The 20323-nt window shown below is 46.2% G+C and overlaps 1 protein-coding gene across 1 annotated transcript in view; it reads right to left on the reverse strand.

Moving 5' to 3' along the window:
* Positions 1-20323, reverse strand: part of LOC115135705 (roundabout homolog 1-like) — a 171996-nt gene that overhangs the window by 37955 nt on the left and 113718 nt on the right. The window contains 2 exon segments of the mRNA XM_029670687.2: positions 10293-10413; positions 14107-14264. Coding sequence (XP_029526547.2) covers positions 10293-10413; positions 14107-14264 — 279 coding nt within the window.

Raw genomic sequence — 20323 nt, forward strand, 5'->3', positions numbered from 1 at the left:
ACCCAAACCATGATGTTCCCTCCACCATATTTTACAGTTGGGATGAGTTTTTGATGTTTGTGCTGTGCCTTTGTTTCTCCACACATAGTGTTGTGTGTTCTTTCCTTCCAAACAACTGAACTTTAGCTTAATCTGTCCACAGAATATCTTGCCAGTAGAGCTGTGGAAAATCCAGGTGCTCTTTTGCAAACTTCAGATGTGCAGCAATGTTTTTTTGGGACAGCAGTGGCTTCGTCTGTGGTGTCCTCCCATGAACACCATTCTTGTTTAGTGTTTTACGTATCGTAGACTCGTCAACAGAGATGTCAGCATGTTCCAGAGATTTCTATAAGTCTTTAGCTGACACTCTAAGATTCTTCTTAACCTCATTGAACATTCTGCACTGTGCGCTTGCAGTCATCTTTTCAGGATGGCCACTCGGGGAGAGTAGCAACAGTGCTGAACTTTCTCAATTTATAGACAATTTGTCTTACTGTTGACTGACAAACATCAAGGCTTTTAGAGATAATTTTGTAACCCGTTCCAGCATTATGCAAGTCAACAATTCGTAATCTTCTGAGATCTCTTTTGTTCGAGGCATGGTTCACATCAGACAATGCTTCTTGTGAATAGCAAACTCAAATACATATTGTGACTGTTTTTATAGGGCAGGGCAGCTCTACCCAATATCTCTAATCTCGTCTCATTGATTGGACTCCAGGTTAGCTGACTCCTGACTCCAAATAGCTTTTGGAGAAGTCATTAGCCTAGGGGTTCACATACTTTTTCCAACCTACACTGTGAATGTTTAAATGATATATTCAATATAGATAAGAAACATGCAATAATTTGTGTGTTATTAGTTTAAGCACACTGTTTGTCTATTGTTGTGACTTGGCCAGCTCTCCCGCTATCTCTCTCAGAATGACCTTCTTGATCCAAATCAGTCAGGTTTCAAGACTAGTCATTCAACTGAGACTGCTCTTCTCTGTATCACGGAGGCACTCCGCACTGCTAAAGCTAACTCTCTCTCCTCTGCTCTCATCCTTCTTAGACCTATCGGCTGCCTTCGATACTGTGAACCATCAGATCCTCCTCTCCACCCTCTCCGAGTTGGGCATCTACGGCGCAGCCCATGCTTGGATTGCGTCCTACCTGACAGGTCGCTCCTACCAGGTGGCGTGGCGAGAATCTGTCTCCTCACCACGCGCTCTCACCACTGGTGTCCCCCAGGGCTCTGTTCTAGGCCCTCTCCTATTCTCGCTATACACCAAGTCACTTGGCTCTGTCATAACCTCACATGGTCTCTCCTATCATTGCTATGCAGACGACACACAATTAATCTTCTCCTTTCCCCCCTCTGATGACCAGGTGGCGAATCGCATCTCTGCATGTCTGGCAGACATATCAGTGTGGATGGATCATCCACGGATCACCACCTCAAGCTGAACCTCGGCAAGACGGAGCTGCTCTTCCTCCCGGGGAAGGACTGCCCGTTCCATGATCTCGCCATCACGGTTGACAACTCCATCGTGTCCTCCTCCCAGAGCGCTAAGAACCTTGGCGTGATCCTGGACAACACCCTGTCGTTCTCAACTAACATCAAGGCGGTGGCCCGTTCCTGTAGGTTCATGCTCTACAACATCCGCAGAGTACGACCCTGCCTCACACAGGAAGCGGCGCAGGTCCTAATCCAGGCACTTGTCATCTCCCGTCTGGATTACTGCAACTCGCTGTTGGCTGGGCTCCCTGCCTGTGCCATTAAACCCCTACAACTCATCCAGAACGCCGCAGCCCGTCTGGTGTTCAACCTTCCCAAGTTCTCTCACGTCACCCCGCTCCTCCGCTCTCTCCACTGGCTTCCAGTTGAAGCTCGCATCCGCTACAAGACCATGGTGCTTGCCTACGGAGCTGTGAGGGGAACGGCACCTCAGTACCTCCAGGCTCTGATCAGGCCCTACACCCAAACAAGGGCACTGCGTTCATCCACCTCTGGCCTGCTCGCCTCCCTACCACTGAGGAAGTACAGTTCCCGCTCAGCCCAGTCAAAACTGTTCGCTGCTCTGGCCCCCCAATGGTGGAACAAACTCCCACACGACGCCAGGACAGCGGAGTCAATCACCACCTTCCGGAGACACCTGAAACCCCACCTCTTTAAGGAATACCTAGGATAGGATAAAGTAATCCTTCTCACCCCCCTTAAAAGACTTAGATGCACTATTGTAAAGTGGCTGTTCCACTGGATGTCATAAGGTGAAAGCACCAATTTGTAAGTCGCTCTGGATAAGAGCGTCTGCTAAATGACTTAAATGTAAATGTAAATGTAGAGGAAGATCAAATTTCATGACATATTTATGCAGAATTCCAGGTAATTCCAAAGGGTTCACATACTTTTTCTTGCCACTGTATATAAATAGTGGGAAAAAACGGTCCTAGTATCGACACCGGCGGAACACCTTTATGTACCTCATCTGTCACTAAGATAATCATGAAAGCGTGAACAGGCGTCAGAGCTCAGTCCCATCAAGGGCAACTTATTCAATCAAATAGCATGATCAACAGTATCAAACACTTTGGACAGGTCCACAAACAATCAGCACATTTAATTTTAGTGTCTAAAGCAGGGTTACTCAACTCTTACCCTACGAGGTCCGGAGCCTGCTGGTTTTCTGTTCTACCTGATCATTAATTGTGCAAACCTGGTGTCCCAGGTCTACATCAGTCCCTGATTAAAGGGGAAGAATTCTTAAAAAACACAGTGGAACTGACTTTGAGATCCAGAATCGAGTTTGATGGGTCGAAAGTATGACAAGATCATTAACAACTAAAGTGGTTGCTGCAATTGGGCTATACCCAGGCCTAAACCCTGATTGGTTTGCATTCATAATACATTTCTCAGATAAAATAAAAAGCAAAGTTAGACATTTACCAAGGATTCAAGAATCTTAGCTGGACAAGGAAGGCTTGAAATGGGGTGATAATGATGAAGATCACTACTATCCACGCCCTTATGGAGTGGCAGCACAAGAGCTGATTTCCATACTTTTGGAATATGTCCTGATAACAATGTTAAATAAACAATTTGGGTTATTGAGCCAACAATGATGCAGACCGGGATCCAATTGGTCAGCCTCTGTGGATTTCTTGTTGTCTATTACTAGCAAAGCACCCAGGACTTTTTTTGTTGGTAAATAGCCTAAAAGAAAAGCTTTGACTATAATCTTTGATCATTCAGTAAGTTTCCCCTATCGGCATCCAACCCAATATCATTGTGAATAGGTTTAGAAGTAATTTCAAAGAGATAAATAAAATGGTGATTAAATGCACCAACGATGGCATATCTTTTTTGTTGTTGTAATAAGGCCCATGTTTGAATTAATTTGTTGTGGCAGAGAGGAGGAAGTAGAACCCTTTAGGGATTTGACAGTTTTCCAGAATTTAGCTCTCATTATAATCCAAAAAAGCGGTTCCATAATAATCAGATTTAGCCTTTCTGGTTTGTCTTACGCATTGATTCCTCAGTTCCTCAGCTTGCAAGTCCGGGCTTAAGCCTGTGCTCCTTGACCTCCTGGCCTTGACCCAAGCATCATCTCTTTCATGAATGACTTCTGATAATTCCGGAGTGTACCAGGCATTCCATCTACCTTTAACCCTTCGTTTTGTTTAAGGGAGCCTGATCATCCACAATAATACTGAAGGCATCTGCAAAAAGGCTCAAAGCTAAATCAGGTTCAGGTTCAGGGATAGCTGAAATACAATCAAGGATGTCACTAAAATAGAGATCTTGTAAAGAAGCCTGTTTTAAAATTCCTTTTTATATCCTTTTTATATTATCCCATCTCTAACACAATAGCAAACTAGTTAACTCCTCGGGTGCACAAAGGTTGGCCGAGGGAGGATGTTAGACCTCTTTAACAGTTATTGATACATTTTTTATATATTGGTCGACCGAGAGTTGTCTGTCCTTTCGACCAATCGATTGGTTAAAATGTTAAAACGTGGATTTTTCCATATATACAGTGCCTTTGGAAAGTACACACAATACCCCATAACGACAAAGCAAAGTATTTTTGCTCATACCACATTTTGTTAAGTATTCAGAGCCTTTACTCAGTACATTGTTGAAGCACCTTTGGCAGTGATCACAGCATCGAGTCTTCTTGGGTATGACACTACAAGCTTGGCACACCTGTATTTGGGGAGTTTCTCCCATTCTTCTCTGCAGATCCTCTCAAACTCAGTCAGGTTGGATGGGGAGCATTGCTGCACTGCTATTTTCAGGTTTCCCCAGAAATGTTTGATCGGGTTCAAGTCTGGGCTCTGGCTGGGCCCCTCATGGATATTCAGAGACTTGTCCCGAAGCCACTCCTGCGTTGTCCTGGCTGTGTGCTTAAGGTCGTTGTCTTGTTGGATGGTGAACATTCTCCCCAGTCTGAGGTCCTGAGCACACTGGAGCAGGTTTTCATTAAGGACCTCTTTGTACTTTGCTCCGTTAATCTTTGCCTTGATCCTGAAAAACATCCCCACAGCATGATTCTGTAACCACCATGCATCACTGTAGGGATGGTGCCAGGTGTCCTCCAGACGTGACGCTTGGCATTCAGGCAAGTAACTTCTAATGCCATTGCCAATATGTAAAAGTAGCCTAAATAAAGCCAACAAATAAAAACATTGCAGCCCGCAGGCAGAAAATGTCCTGATAATAAATCACATTGGCTACGCATGGCCTGTCTGCAAGGACACATTGTATCAACTGTTAACTTGGCCCAGCCAAAAGCTCCTGCTACCAAACTTGCAACATTGTATAAAATATTCTGGGCCCTCAGAGTTTCCACTCCAGTGAGCAAGGGATAAGAAGTAATCAGGTAGGCATGTTTTATGATGTTTCCACCAGATCAGAGCATGCCATTTTTCCACCCTTTCACGCTGAGTGTTTATTGAAAGGGAGAGAACTCAAAATGTTTTTCAAATAGGCTACGTTGAGGAACGATTATCATTCTCAATGGATGTAAGACAATCAGAAAAAGTATCAGATCCCCAAATCAACACAGTTATAGGTCTACATTTGCGCGCAGACCAGGTAGCTTAGACCTACTTCTATGTGTAATCAGATGTGTGTTCTTAGACAAGATTTACTGGAGCGCTCCAAACAAAAGACAATTCATAAATGTACAACTCTTAAATGGAATAAAATAAACCAAACCTTGTTTCTCACAAGTATAGCATAGGTTGTGTACTCTGCAAACAACGGTAGAATGTCACTCCTAGAATGACAACGGTAAGACTGTAATAATAATATATTGAATGCAGTAACAGAAATTACCGTAACCAAACAAACATTGTAGATTAAAAATGATGGGAATTAACAGTAGGGTAAATGTACAACTGATAATGGTGTGCCATCCCCAAGGCCTCCTCAATAGATTAGTCCACTCAGAAAGGCATGAATCAGACAGGTGTCTCGTGTGGCATAATTAAAAAATATATATATTTGCCACTGCTCGAAAAAAAAAAATTGCGGTCGACCAACAGCTCATCAACCAGTCGACTAAATGGGGTAAGCCCTAATACAGTTGAAGTCAGAAGTTTACATACACTTAGGTTGGAGACATTAAAACTATTTTTTCAACCACTCCATACATTTCTTGTTAACAAACTATAGTTTTGGCAAGTCGGTTAGGACATCTACTTTGTGCATGATGCAAGTCATTTTTCCAAAAATAGTTTACAGACAGATTATTTCACTTATAATTCACTGTATCACAATTCCAGTGGGTCAGAAGTTTACATACACTAAGTTGACTGTGCCTTTAAACAGCTTGGAACATTCCAGAAAAGTGTGCCATGGCTTTAGAAGCTTCTGATAGGCTAATTGACATCATTTGAGTCAATTGGAGGTGTACCTGTGGATGTATTTCAAGGCCTACCTTCAAACTCAGTGCCTCTGCTTGACGTCGTGGGAAAATCAAATGAAATCAGCCAAGACCTCAGAAAAAAAATGGAGACCTCCACAAGACTGATTCATCCTTGGGAGAAATTTCCAAACGCCTGAAGGTACCACGGTTATCAGTGCAAACAATAGTACGCAAGTATAAACACCATGGAACCAAGCAGCCGTCATACCGCTCAGGAAGGAGACGCGTTCTGTCTCCTAGAGATGAAAGTACTTTGGTGCGAAAAGTGCAAATCAATGCTAGAACAACAGCAAAGGACCTTGTGAAGATGCTGGAGGAAACAGGTACAAAAGTATCTATATCCACAGTAAAACAAGTACTATATCGACATAACCTGAAAGGCTGCTCGGCAAGGAAGAAGCCACAGCCCCAAAACCTGCATAAAAAAGACAGACTATGGTTTGCAACTGCACATGGGGACAAAGATTGTACTTTTGGAGAAATGTCCTCTGGTCTGATGAAATAAAAATAGAACTGTTTGGCCGTAATGACCATCGTTATGTTTGGAGGAAAAAGGGGGATGCTTGCAAGCCGAAGAACACCATCCCAACCGTGAAGCACGGGGGTGGCAGCATCATGTTGTGGGGGTGCTTTGTTAAAGGAGAGACTGGTGCACTTCACAAAATAGATACCATCATGAGGTAGGAGAATTATGTGGAAATATTGACGCAACATCTCAAGACAGTAGTCATGAAGTTAAAGCTTGGTTGCAAATGGGTCTTCCAAATGGACAATGACCCCAAGCATGCTTCCAAAGTTGTGACAAAATGGCTTAAGGACAACAAAGTCAAGGTATTGGAGTGGCCATCACAAAACCCTGACCTCAATCCCATAAAAAATTTGTGGGCAGAACTGAAAAAGCATGTGGGAGCAAGGAGGCCTACAAACCTGACTCAGTTACACCAGCTCTGTCAGGAGGAATGGGCCAAAATGTAGCTTATTGTGGGAAGCTTGTGGAAGGCTACCCAAAAGCTTGACCAAAGTTAAACCGTTTAAAGGCTACCAAATACTAATTGAGTGTATGTAAACTTCTGACCCACTGGGAATGTGATGAAAGATAAATAAAAGCTGAAATAAATCATTCTCACTACTATTATTCTGACTTTTCACATTCTTAAAACGAAGTGGTGATCCTAACTGACCTAAGACAGAGAATTTTTACTAGGATTAAATGTCAGGAATTGTGAAAAACTGAGTTTAAATGTATTTGGCTAAGGTGTATATAAACTTCCGACATCAACTGTAGATTTTCCCCCAAACAAAGGCTTAATAATAGTAGCTTTGGCAAGGAAAATGGATTTCAGTAAAGAGACCGATCAATTATTTTGAATAAGAATGGCCACTCCACCACCTCTAACCTGTCTATCAGCTCTGAACACATTATAACCCTCCATATTAATATAGAATGTCCCCAGAGATCCACGTTTCAGTCAATAGAATGTCCGGATTCGTCCGCATAGCCCAGATCTTGATGTAAACCCGTTTTAGGAAGTAAGCTCCTAATGTTCAGATGCATCAACCCAAGTCCGGGTTTGGCCGGTGTAGGTCGTCATTGTAAATAAGAATTTGTTCTTAATTAACTGACATGCCTAGTTAAATAAAGGTTCAATATAAACATTGAAAGAAAAGTAGCCCTATTTGATTTTTAAAGTCACATGGAGTCTCCAACTCAAACAAACTACATTGAATAGGCTGTTACAGGGCTTGTCTGAATGTTGATGTTGATGGTTGATATTGATATAGACCTGGCCTATTTGCTCTATCTCTATTTGTAATAGAGGAAAGAGTAGACGTTGGAATTACTTTTCCAAAGTTGGCACCATTGGCCCGAAGGCCGCTGCCAATGTCAATATGAGGATCTCTCAGAGTAACCAATGACGGAATGTTATAAACTGACTTACATGGGCTTTAGTTGCTATCATGTATTAGCACAAGCCCTCTGCATGATTTGAAAACCGAGTGGGAATTCAATTTAAAACTAATAGCACTGGGTGAGCAGACCGCAGTGGGCTTCTCTATTGACAACAGCAGATCTAAGAGCGGAGTTCAAACGAGTAGGTGCAATATTACAACTGATAACACCCCTGGCAGTATAGACAACAGTACGATGATAACACCCCTGGCAGTATAGACAACAGTACAGTGATAACACCCCTGGCAGTATAGACAATAGTACGGTTATAACACCCCTGGCAGTAGAGACAAACGTACGGTGATAACACCCCTGGCAGTATAGACAACAGTACGATGATAACACCCCTGGCAGTATAGATAACAGTACGATGATAACACCCCTGGCAGTATAGACAACAGTACGGTGATAACACCCCTGGCAGTATAGACAACAGTACGGTGATAACACCTCTGGCAGTATAGACAACCGTACGGTGATAACACCCCTGGCAGTATAGACAACCGTACGGTGATAACACCCCTGGCAGTATAGACAATAGTACGGTGATAACACCCCTGGCAGTATAGACAACAGTACGGTGATAACACCCCTGGCAGTATAGACAACAGTACGGTGATAACACCCCTGGCAATATAGACAACCGTATGGTGATAACACCCCTGGCAGTATAGACAATAGTACGGTGATAACACCCCTGGCAGTATAGACAACAGTACGGTGATAACACCCCTGGCAGTATAGACAACAGTACGGTGATAACACCCCTGGCAGTATACACAACAGTACGGTGAGAACTCCCCTGGCAGTATAGACAACAGTACGGTGATAACACCCCTGGCAATATAGACAACAGTACGGTGATAACACCCCTGACAGTATAGACAACAGTACGGTGATAACACCCCTGGCAGTATAGACAACAGTACGATGATAACACCCCTGACAGTATAGACAACAGTACGGTGATAACACCCCTGACAGTATAGACAACAGTACGGTGATAACACCCCTGGCAGTATAGACAACCGTACGGTGATAACACCCCTGACAGTATAGACAACCGTACGGTGATAACACCCCTGGCAGTATAGACAACAGTACGGTGATAACACCCCTGACAGTATAGACAACCGTACGGTGATAACACCCCTGGCAGTATAGACAACAGTACGGTGATAACACCCCCTGCAGTATAGACAACAGTCGATGATAACACCCCTGACAGTATAGACAACCGTACGGTGATAACACCCCTGGCAGTATAGACAACAGTACGGTGATAACACCCCCTGCAGTATAGACAACAGTACGGTGATAACACCCCCTGCAGTATAGACAACCGTACGGTGATAACACCCCTGGCAGTATAGACAACAGTACGATGATAACACCCCTGGCAGTATAGACAACAGTACGGTGATAACACCCCTGGCAGTATAGACAACAGTACGGTGATAACACCCCTGGCAGTATAGACAACCGTACGGTGATAACACCCCTGGCAGTATAGACAACAGTACGGTGATAACACCCCTGACAGTATAGACAACCGTACGGTGATAACACCCCTGGCAGTATAGACAACAGTACGGTGATAACACCCCCTGCAGTATAGACAACAGTCGATGATAACACCCCTGACAGTATAGACAACCGTACGGTGATAACACCCCTGGCAGTATAGACAACAGTACGGTGATAACACCCCCTGCAGTATAGACAACAGTACGGTGATAACACTCCTGGCAGTATAGACAACCGTACGGTGATAACACCCCCTGCAGTATAGACAACAGTACGATGATAACACCCCTGACAGTATAGACAACAGTACGATGATAACACCCCTGCAGTATAGACAACCGTACGATGATAACACCCCTGGCAGTATAGACAACAGCACGATGATAACGCTTAGAAAGGATGTGAGGTATTACCTGAGCGGTGCTTGGACTGTCTCTGAGTCAATATCTTAACTGGGCAGCAAGAGGAACGGATGAGAGTGGGGCGTAGTAGTGGGGGTACAACCTCTCCAGGACAGCAGAGGGGTGGCAGGGGTCAAGCTGGGGCGACAGGGTCATGCTGAGTTTGGGCTCAAGTGAAATGGTCTGCACAGCTGTGGGACTGGGTGCCATTGTTACGTAACCTCTTACATGAATGGATTATGTGCCAGGGAGAAAAACCTTTACCTAGGGGGACAGGCAGCCTCAGACTCTTTGACCTTCACTGTCACAACTGAGACTGACTAGGTGACTGAATGGGACTGAGAGGCGGAACAGAGAAACAGACTCCAATAGAGGGACGAACCAACAGATGGCTGGCTGGCAGACTGGCAGACTGGCAGACTGGCAGGCAGGCAGACAGACAGACAGACAGACAGACAGACAGACAGACAGACAGACAGACAGACAGACAGACAGACAGACAGACAGACAGGGTCTTACCTAGTACAGTCAGTTCGGCAATCTCGCTCTCCCTCTCTCCCACCATGTTGGTCCCCACACAGATATATTTCCCTGCGTCACTCTTCCTGGCGTTGGTGATCATCAGCTTCCCACCGCGGATCTGACAGATGGAGGGAAGAAAAGTAGAAGTTGTAAGGTCATTTGTAATTGAATATAGCATGTTACGCTTGCAAATACTTGTAATTCCCTAAATACTATTTGATGCAACAATTTGAGGGCTTACACGATTCTAGAGCGTCCTACAATATAGAGGATGAAATTATGACTTTCCATCTGTCAAGCCCAGACAGAGGTCTGTCTGGTAGGTTTAAGAAGCAGCAGCTTTTAGGGGTAAACAGTGTGTGCATTCTCAGCTGGCCCGGCTGGCTGGCTGCGTGGCAGGGAGGGCAGTGCCTGACAAGTTTATTCCGCTGACAGTTGGAAGCAGAGAGCCCACAACCCTTCAGGCCTCAGAGAACCACTGCTACAGCACCAGCCCAGAGATACTGCACTGGGCCACGCAACAGGATCGCTGTAATGGGAAATAACTCTGGACTGTTAGGTTGGAGAATTATGTTCTTTTCAAAGCAGCACTTATAATTGTGGAATCAGGTTTTCAAAGAACATAACCAAATCATGTATATGAAACTGACAACTATTAAAATGTATTGAAATAGGGATTGCTAATAAAATGTAACACAACATTGGTTGTGTTCACATAGCTGCAGGTGCAGCAAAATGTTTAATGACAATAGAGGAGAAAGAGCGGTTTGGAGGGGTGCAGAAACTCCATTTTCCAGTCAGGTGCAGTGTAGAGTGACGTTGGCTAGTGAGTGGTGGGGAATCACAGGGCAGCAGAGCGTGTCACAGAGGAAGGGAGTAGAGGAGTCGTAGAGGGGCCAGGCCTGTGGGCCAGCAGGTTCCAATCTTAATGTGTGTAAACCAAGCTGGGATGACCAGCCAAGCAGTCACAACTAATCCACTCACAGCCTGATGTAAAGCAGCCTCGCCCCTATCTCTGTCCCCATACACCACCTCCCTGGGCCAGGACCTGTTCCATGTTCCAACCCCTGTAGGGCTGGACACTTTTGAAGTGTCATCACATTACCCTGCATTTGATGGGTGCAAAGGCGACGAGGAGTGTGATACCTTTAGTGAGTGTGTGTGTGTGTCTTTGTCGGTGTGCATTCTGTCTGTGTGTAGCAAGACCCGGAGTGGTTCGTACAGTATAGAGTAGTGGGGGACGGGGTGAGGGTGGGGCAGCGAGAGGCACATCTGGAGCTGCAGTACTAGTCCAGAGGAGAGGCCTGAGAACAAAGAGACACAGGTCCTTTGAAGAGCTTCTCCTCAGATGTCCTCCTGTCACATCCCTGCACCATCAGCCTGCACACACATTCCTCCAGTCTTACACTCTCTCTCTCTCTCACATGTCAGACCCACAACAACACCAGCAAATGCATCCCTCCTGTCCTCCTCATCTCTTCTCTCTCTCTCTCTCATACTTTCTTTCCTGTGTTCCCTTCTGTTTTCCTTTTCCTTCATGCATCTGCTTCTCCATCTGTTCCCTCCATCACATAGCGGCGGTGGTGGTGGTGGTGTGTGACTGTGTTCATGTGTTCCATTGAGTTCCTCTGAAATGTGTGTTACACTATACTTTGGTGCCTATCACTATACGTTGGTGCCAATCACTATACTCAGGTGCCTATCACTATACGTTGGTGCCAATCACTATACTCAGGCGCCTATCACTATACGTTGGTGCCCATCACTATACTCAGGTGCCTATCACTATACTCAGGTGCCCATCACTATACTCAGGCGCCTATCACTATACTCAGGTGCCTATCACTATACTCAGGTGCCTATCACTATACTCAGGTGCCTATCACTATACTCTGGCGCCTATCACTATACTCAGGTGCCTATCACTATACTCGGGCGCCTATCACTATACTCATGTGTCCATCACTATACTCAGGTGCCCATCACTATACTCAGGTGCCTATCACTATACTCAGGTGCCTATCACTATACTCAGGTGCCTATCACTATACTCGGGTGCCTATCACTATACTCTGGCGCCTATCACTATACTCTGGCGCCTATCACTATACTCAGGTGCCTATCACTATACTCAGGTGCCTATCACTATACTCAGGCGCCTATCACTATACTCAGGTGCCTATCACTATACTCAGGTGCCTATCACTATACTCAGGTGCCGATACGATATGTAGTGCGATTCTAACGATGCTCATGATTCTATATGTATTGCGCTTCGATACTGCGATTCAATGTTCCAAACATATTGCTCACTCTGTCTGCTCCATGAGAAAAATATGTTTGATCAGTCATGGAAATAAAAGTGCTGAAAACATATTGGCAAACCATTAAAAACAAGATGGGGAACAAGCAAAATAAAGGAACACCCGACTAGTGCAGAAATAATGTTGAGACATTGAACAATTAATATTGCAATATATATCGTTAAAAATAATTTCCCGATATGTAACTGTATAAAATGTTCCCCATCACGAACTACACTGCCCTTTCAGAGTTAATCACAGTCCTGAGGACGGAGAGCTGCCACCCACATCACCCCCAACCTGACCCCACTACAATCAATATAGGGTGATATTATGTTACAATATACAGTACTGTAGAACTGAACAGAAACTACACACCCTCCCTGCCTGCTGTTGATGCATCGCTCTACACTACTGGCAAGCCCAGTGCCCTCCCCCCCCCCCCCATCAATTTAAAACAAACGCTGGGCCACACAATGCGTTCATTCCCACAGCACCAAATCCTACAGCAGACCCCTGGGACTCGGCGTGGTTAAAGAAACAACAACAGTTTTTGGAGTGGATGTTGTGTTAGAAACAAACCATAAACACAAGCGCTGCGTTGTTTACAGGGCCTGTGGACTCATTAGGAAACAGTCTTATCTGCAGGCCCATTAGTCCAGTGAGCTGAGCCATAGCTCTGAGGAAGAAACCAAGCTGGCCCTCTGTTTACACTCTGAGCCAGTACACCGGGGTCAACCACAGACATGCCATAGGGACTGTGGCCAACATAGCTACCGTGACTTCACTGCAAGACCTTATTTGACTTGGTATTTTATTACACTATAGTGAAGTTGGTTCCTTATGGAAATGACATGCAGCGCTAAAGACAATGAGGAAGCCATGCAGGCAGATGGGTGTAAATGAGGAGATAACAGGGAAGTACAAAGCCAATGCAGCCTTTGTATTTCCTTCAGAAGGCCCTCCTCCTCTCCTCTACCTCCTCCTCTCCTCCGCATCCCTCTCTCCTCCACCTCCTTCTCTCCTCCACCTCCCTCTCGTCAGCGCGCGGAGGAGAGCTAGTCTGTCCATCACAGCCCCTCAGAGAGAAACTACCTGTCACTCCGGAGGAGGATGAGCCTTGGATCCCAACTCACGAGTCCCCTAGAGCGTATACAGACACACAAACAAACAAACATGCTCGTGTGTGCACACACACCCACACCCACACCTGATTTCTTTGCACGCTTCCACAGATAGCCTTTGTTCCAAATAGACATTGATTAGCCAAATCACAGTACAATATGATTACATTATGTTAGTCAAATAGATTATGCATTTGTTTCTCTTCATTATGACACGTCTGCCAACAGAGACACTTTGATCTTCCTGGAGCTGCGCCAGCAAGCAGTGGGGTGTGTGTGTGTGCGTGTGTGTGTTGACGTCGCGGTGTGATGCGCAGGCCCATTGCAGTGCTTGCTCTGCTCTGTACAGAGAGAGTTCTAGGAAGCTAACGAAGCTTGTCTTACCGTGATGCGCTCATCCCGGTCGTTGATGTTGGTGCCATCTTTCCTCCATGAGATGGTGGGCTCAGGATGCCCGCGGGGCGGTTGGCACTCCAGCACGGCAGGCTCGCCCGCTGCCACAATCACATCCGCTGGGTTCTGTCTGAAGTCATCACGGAGAACTGTGGAACAGGAAAGAGAAGGGTTTAACGGCCCGCTAGCACTGCAGGTGGAAATTCAACAGGAAAAAGATGCACCAGTGGAACGTTTAGGGTATACCTGTGCAATATTCAAGACTCTTATGGCCAGACTCTAGATGGACTAAAGTCTGAGCAGAGGCAGTCGATGACAGATCACTTGTCTTGAGGTAGCTGGACATTGTATCGTGCAATAGTGGCCTCCGGGGTGGTGTGCCATATCCCCGATGTTCTATAGTAATACAGGCCTACCACCCGCTCCGTCTGATTAGACTAACTCTCTACCAGCTGTGTCTCAACTGTCACTCTCCACTCCAGCCCCGAGGGAACGTACAAACACACAGGCAAACCACTTGCATTTGCATCACAATCCCATTTACGACTCCCCGGAACGTTGTTTGACGTGTGAGGTATCCATTGACCAAAATAAAGCCTCGCCAGTTAATGTTTCCCCACCTTGTTTGCCCCCATCAAACACTTCAAGAGGAGATAGGAGGATATTCCGCAAGAGCCATTTAACAAGCTGGCTAGGTGGTAAACACATGCTCAACATCATTCAAGGTTTAACGGCCATTAGCAATGACTCGATGCATCATACTCAATAACAACCTGACACAATCGCAGTGCATTGCTAGTTAGTGAGTGCAGCGCTGGCGGAATGATGCACTTGTGCGAGGCTCTATACGGACTATAAAGACACTGCGTTTTGTCAGGGAGCGACGACGGCCTGTCTACTCCTGATGACATTTAGAAACTGAGAATGTATTGTTCTACAGACACTGGCCCAGTTAACAAAGGCCTAGAGAAGAGAACAGAAGAGAACAGAAGACAAGAGCAGAGAAGAAAAGACAAGAGAAGACAGGAGAAGAGAGACTCCACAGCATTTCAGTCTAGGCCATTACAGTCAGTCTCAGAGTCCCCCAGCCAGCCCAGTGATTGTCTCTCCAGCCCGTTCCGGATGAATGAGTGAGTTAGTGACTACACCCTGAGGGACATCATGCTCTCATAAATTGGAGAAAGTCCTCATCCCTTCTCCGCAGCTCTTTTCATTATATTCCCAACACAGTTACTGAAGCCCCCCTCCTTTCTCCCCTCCTCCCTAGCCCCCTGCAGCCAGCATGTAATCTCCTCTGTCTCCCCCAAACCAGATTACATGACATTACATTTCACTGCATAGATTACATTACATTGTCCGACACTTCAATACCAGGCACTATATTCTATATACACTGCAGGACATTACGTTACATTGTACGAGATTGTAAGACATTCCTCTGTGTCTAGGTTGAATTCGTGTACGCACTCAAAAGTGAATAAGGCCTTTCAGCCAATCAAATCAAATCAAATCAAATGTATTTATATAGCCTTTCGTACATCAGCTGATATCTCAAAGTGCTGTACAGAAACCCAGCCTAAAACCCCAAACAGCAAGCAATGCAGGTGTAGAAGCACGGTGGCTAGGAAAAACTCCCTAGAAAGGCCAAAACCTAGGAAGAAACCTAGAAAGGAACCAGGCTATGTGGTATCCATGAATCCTACATGGACTCATTCCAAAAAGCTTCCTGGAAACTTCCAGAATGTTTTAATGAGTATGTTCATATTTAAACTATAACTTCCCAGTACTCCTTTCCAGAGAAACAACATGTTTTGAATACTTTGTTTCAGTTGGTGGTTATCAAGGGAAGCTGATGTTGTAAACAACGTAAGCCCATCTATGCAAAGCACCAGTGTTGTATCACCTGTATGCAAATGAGCGTAATCACAGAAGTGCCTGACATTTGGGTAGGAATATAATTTGCGTACTCGCTGTTGTTGCTTACAACGCTACGACCTTATTATCGTGACAGAAAAATGATGTAGGTCTGTCAAAACGGTGTGTACTATATTGTTAGTGGCCACGGGAGTCTGAAGACAAATACATGTGTGACACCATAATTATGCGAGTTAGAGTCCCACTGAGCAGCAGTGGGTTTACCTGAGAACAGGGAATGGAATGCTGTTTACCATTTTTACTGGAATGTTTTGCTATTCAATTCTTGTAGGTCAAATTCTTCAGTATTTAGCCTGTGTGTGTAGTCTCTTTTCTCTTTTAATGCCCAGTTTAGCGTAGCTCTGTAGATCTGAGACCAACACAGACCACCCCTCTATCCCTACCTTGTCCACACATACCTCATAAATACCTACAAACCACAAGTTTAACTCCATCAACCTCTCTCTATCCATAAGCCTTGAACATTACTTTCCCTCCCTCCCTCCCTCCCTCCCTCCCTCCCTCCCTCCCTCCCTTCCTTCCTTCCTTCCTTCCTTCCTTCCTTCCTTCCTCCCTCCATCACTGATCTCCTTCCCTGTATGTTGGTCTGAGTGTGTAGCAAATCTCAACCTTCTGCTCCACTGTGCTGTGCTGTGTTGTATTGTGCTGTGAAGTGTAGGCCAGGCCAGGGGAGGCCAGGGGAGGCCAGGGGAGACCAGCGGAGGTCAGGGGAGGCCAGGCCAGGCCAGGGGAGGGGTAATCATGTTAGGGAGTAGGAGACTGTGGAACTCTGACATGTACAGCCCAGAGTCCAGATAGAGAATACTCTTCCCATGGACTCACACTTAACAGCCAAAACGCTGGGGGACATAGCGGTGGTTTGTTACCAGCAACTTTCTGGATTGAGGAACATCGTACCGAACCTCCCCTCTGCACCCCTAACCTTCAACTCCCAGTTCCGTTCCATCCGCTACAGAGTTTGCTGTGAGTGCTTTTCAAATGACAGCCTCAGGGCAAGTCAGGCCCATTTGCTATGCCTCCCCTATACAGTGCATACATATACAGTACGTTAACTTGAATGAGGGATATTAGGAACAGCTGCTGAGACGTCAAATTAGCAAGCAGGGGCTGTCTGTCCTGTCGGCCCATTCGGTCTGTCCTAATGGATGTGACAGTAATGAAGACGGGGAGCTGCTATGCCACACAGCAGCACAAACCAGCCCAGACAGGAGGGACTGAGCACAGAGAGCACTGAGCTCTGCTGGGAGGAAATGGAAAACTCCCACCGCAATTCCTCAACAAGTACTGTGCAGGATAGCAGAGCTAGCTGACTGAGAGCCACAGGCTGAACTGGAGACAAAGAAAACTCACATCTTCCTCAAAATGGCAGGCGCAATAGTCTGTTTTTTGGTCAGGGGCTTGACCACAGACGATCCTTTCCTGTCTCCCCTGGCTGCCAGCTCCCAGCAGCATCACAAGGAGCACATATGTGATTAGTAGGACAGGACTCCAGATCCCACAAACATGCTCCGAAAATGTCATTTTCACTCAGTGAATAAGTACACTAGTGTAATCTCATGTCTTTACATGCTAGCAGGGCCCCTACTGAAATTGGAAATGGGAGAAGATGATGTAGAGAAAGTAGCTGCCAGAGGAGAGTCACAGAGAGAGAGAGACCGAGAGAAAGGGAGAGAAAATGAGGGTGAACAAATCAGAGAGAGAGAATGAGACAGAGAACCAGAGAGAGAGACCAAGAGAGGAAGAGATTTGGATCTCTCTCTACGTATCGCTGAGCAAACTCCTTCTCCTGTTGAAGCGGCTAAATTGTGCTAATTTGGCGGTGGGCTGCGCATAAGCTCTGCCAAACATTACCCATCATAAATAACACAGGATTAAAGCCTGAACAGTCCAGGCCAGGGGAGCCCAGCCAACAGAACAGGGAGAGAGAAAGCAAAGCAGAGCAGAGCCTAGCAGAGAGCAGACGGGAAACAATGAGAAAATACAACATGGGTAATCACTCCCAGATGGCCCCAGCTCTCTCCTCTCAGGCAGGCTGCCCTACTGGATTTGCACGTTCCGCAGGGCGAGAGGCCTGACGAGCAGCGTGGACAGGGGAGAACAAATTGGGATGACCCTCTAGTTGGAGGCATTTTGGCCAAACTCTTTTGGTCTCCCGTCTGCTCACCCTGGCCCCTCTGATCTGATCCAGGGAGCAGGGAGAACACTGGCTGACTACAGGCAGTCTACAGGCCTGCAGCTGACTGACTGGCTTGTTGGCTGACTGGGGCCTGATGGGAAACAGCTGTTCCCATGTCACATGATAAAAGGCATTCCTTGTGGGACACAAAAACATGGCTGCAGTTACTCTAGACAGGAACAAAAAGGGAGCCATGAGAACTCTTGTGCAAAGAGTCTTTTAGCTTCAGTGTCGTAAAAACATGCAATGCAAACACAAACAACCTGGCAAGAACCAATGTTTTAAGCGTTGTTGTTAAGTTGCTAAGAACATTATGTGCTTTTACACGGGATAATTCACACATGCATTTGTGCCAACGCACACACGGGACACGCACACACACACAAAACAGGCACGCACAAAAACAGAATCTGCTAAACTAGTTTCCTCTCTCTTTTTCTCACTCTTCTCCAGTGCCTCCATCTCCCTTACATGACATTGTCTCTCAATCCATCAGCCCCATGTAATTCCTCTTCTGCAGTCTTTTTGTAAAGTAACCCTGACAGTCTCCTTCCTTGTAACCAGTGTAACTGACACCAGTGTATACTCCCAAATCCCCCAAACCAGCGAGCTTCAAACTACAAGGTTATAGTCTGGCATAGAGAGGGAGAGGGAGGCAGAAATAGAGGTGGAGAGAGATAAAGAGAAAGGAAAGAGGTGGAGAGAGAGAGAGAAACAGAGAGAAAGACAGACAGAGGTGGAGAGAGAGCAGAGGGAGAGGTCAGTGACTGTGCATCAGTGGGGCTCTGCGAGGAGGGCTCACATATTGAAGCTATCCCAGCTAGCCTACAGGCCTGTCCACTGAGCTGAGACCTACACCTCTACTCTCTTTCTGTCTCCCTCTCTCTCTCCCCATCTGTCCCCTCCTTCCAGTGCAGAATCCCACAGCCCACTTCAAAGGCGGAGACCCCTGGACACGGCGTCTTAACCCTGGATTTGATTCTGTCTGACTGCAGGGCCCGATGGAGCCTCTCTCCTCTCCACTCGCAGCCTGAGGATAGAGCAGGAGCATACCTACATACTGCAGCAGGAGAGCAGTAATCCTCTCTACACCGACAGACAGACAGATAGACAGTCAGACAGGGCACACTGTAGCCCTGCAGACAGGGGCACGCACCACACAGTACAGCCTCTCACCCGACCAGGGTAACCTAACTACTAACCACAGTCCAGCCTAATCCTGCCCCTTCCCTCCATTTAGTCTTCTCCATCGTGTTCCTGTTAAAGCCAACCCTCCTGTTAAACTGAATGCACCATTTTGTTACAGCTATTCGGTCATGTCTTCGTAGATGGTTAGACAGGCTTGACACCACCTCCTGTCATCCTTGTTGCCATTAGGCTATCGCCTAACATGTTGCAATCATTAAGTTGCAGCATTACAATTAATTGTATGTTAAAAGACCATAGCTACCAACGGTAGGTGTGGGGAGCAGAGTAGAGCTGGGGTTCACACACAGGGCCAGGAGTCTAGCTGAGCGCCCGTCAGTACCTTAGCCAGCCGTGTCATACAGTTCAATGGGCAGCCAGCCACACTGTGATACCTTTAGACACTGGGCATGGAGGCCCACATACACACACACACACACACATTGTAAATACTTGATTTGAATCCACAAATCACATTACATCATTAAGGATTCAAACATTTCAAAGGCCGTTGATGCAAGGACACTTAAGGAAACAAAAAACACCTCCTCCACACATCTAGGCTGCCTATAATGGCTGAAACAGAGCAGTACCTTCTCCTCCACACATCTAAGCTGCCCATAACAGCTGAAACAGAGCAGTACCTTCTCCTCCACACAGCTAGGCTGCCTATAATGGCTGAAACAGAGCAGTACCTTCTCCTCCACACAGCTAGGCTGCCCATAACAGCTGAAACAGAGCAGTACCTTCTCCTCCACACAGCTAGGCTGCCCATAATAGCTGAAACAGAGCAGTACCTTCTCCTCCACACAGCTAGGCTGCCTATAACGGCTGAAACAGAGCAATACCTTCTCCTCCACACAGCCAGGCTGCCTATAATGGCTGAAACAGAGCAGTACCTTCTCCTCCACA

This window comes from Oncorhynchus nerka, linkage group LG10 (genome assembly GCF_034236695.1).
Source record: "Oncorhynchus nerka isolate Pitt River linkage group LG10, Oner_Uvic_2.0, whole genome shotgun sequence".
NCBI classification, from domain to species: Eukaryota; Metazoa; Chordata; class Actinopteri; order Salmoniformes; family Salmonidae; genus Oncorhynchus; species Oncorhynchus nerka.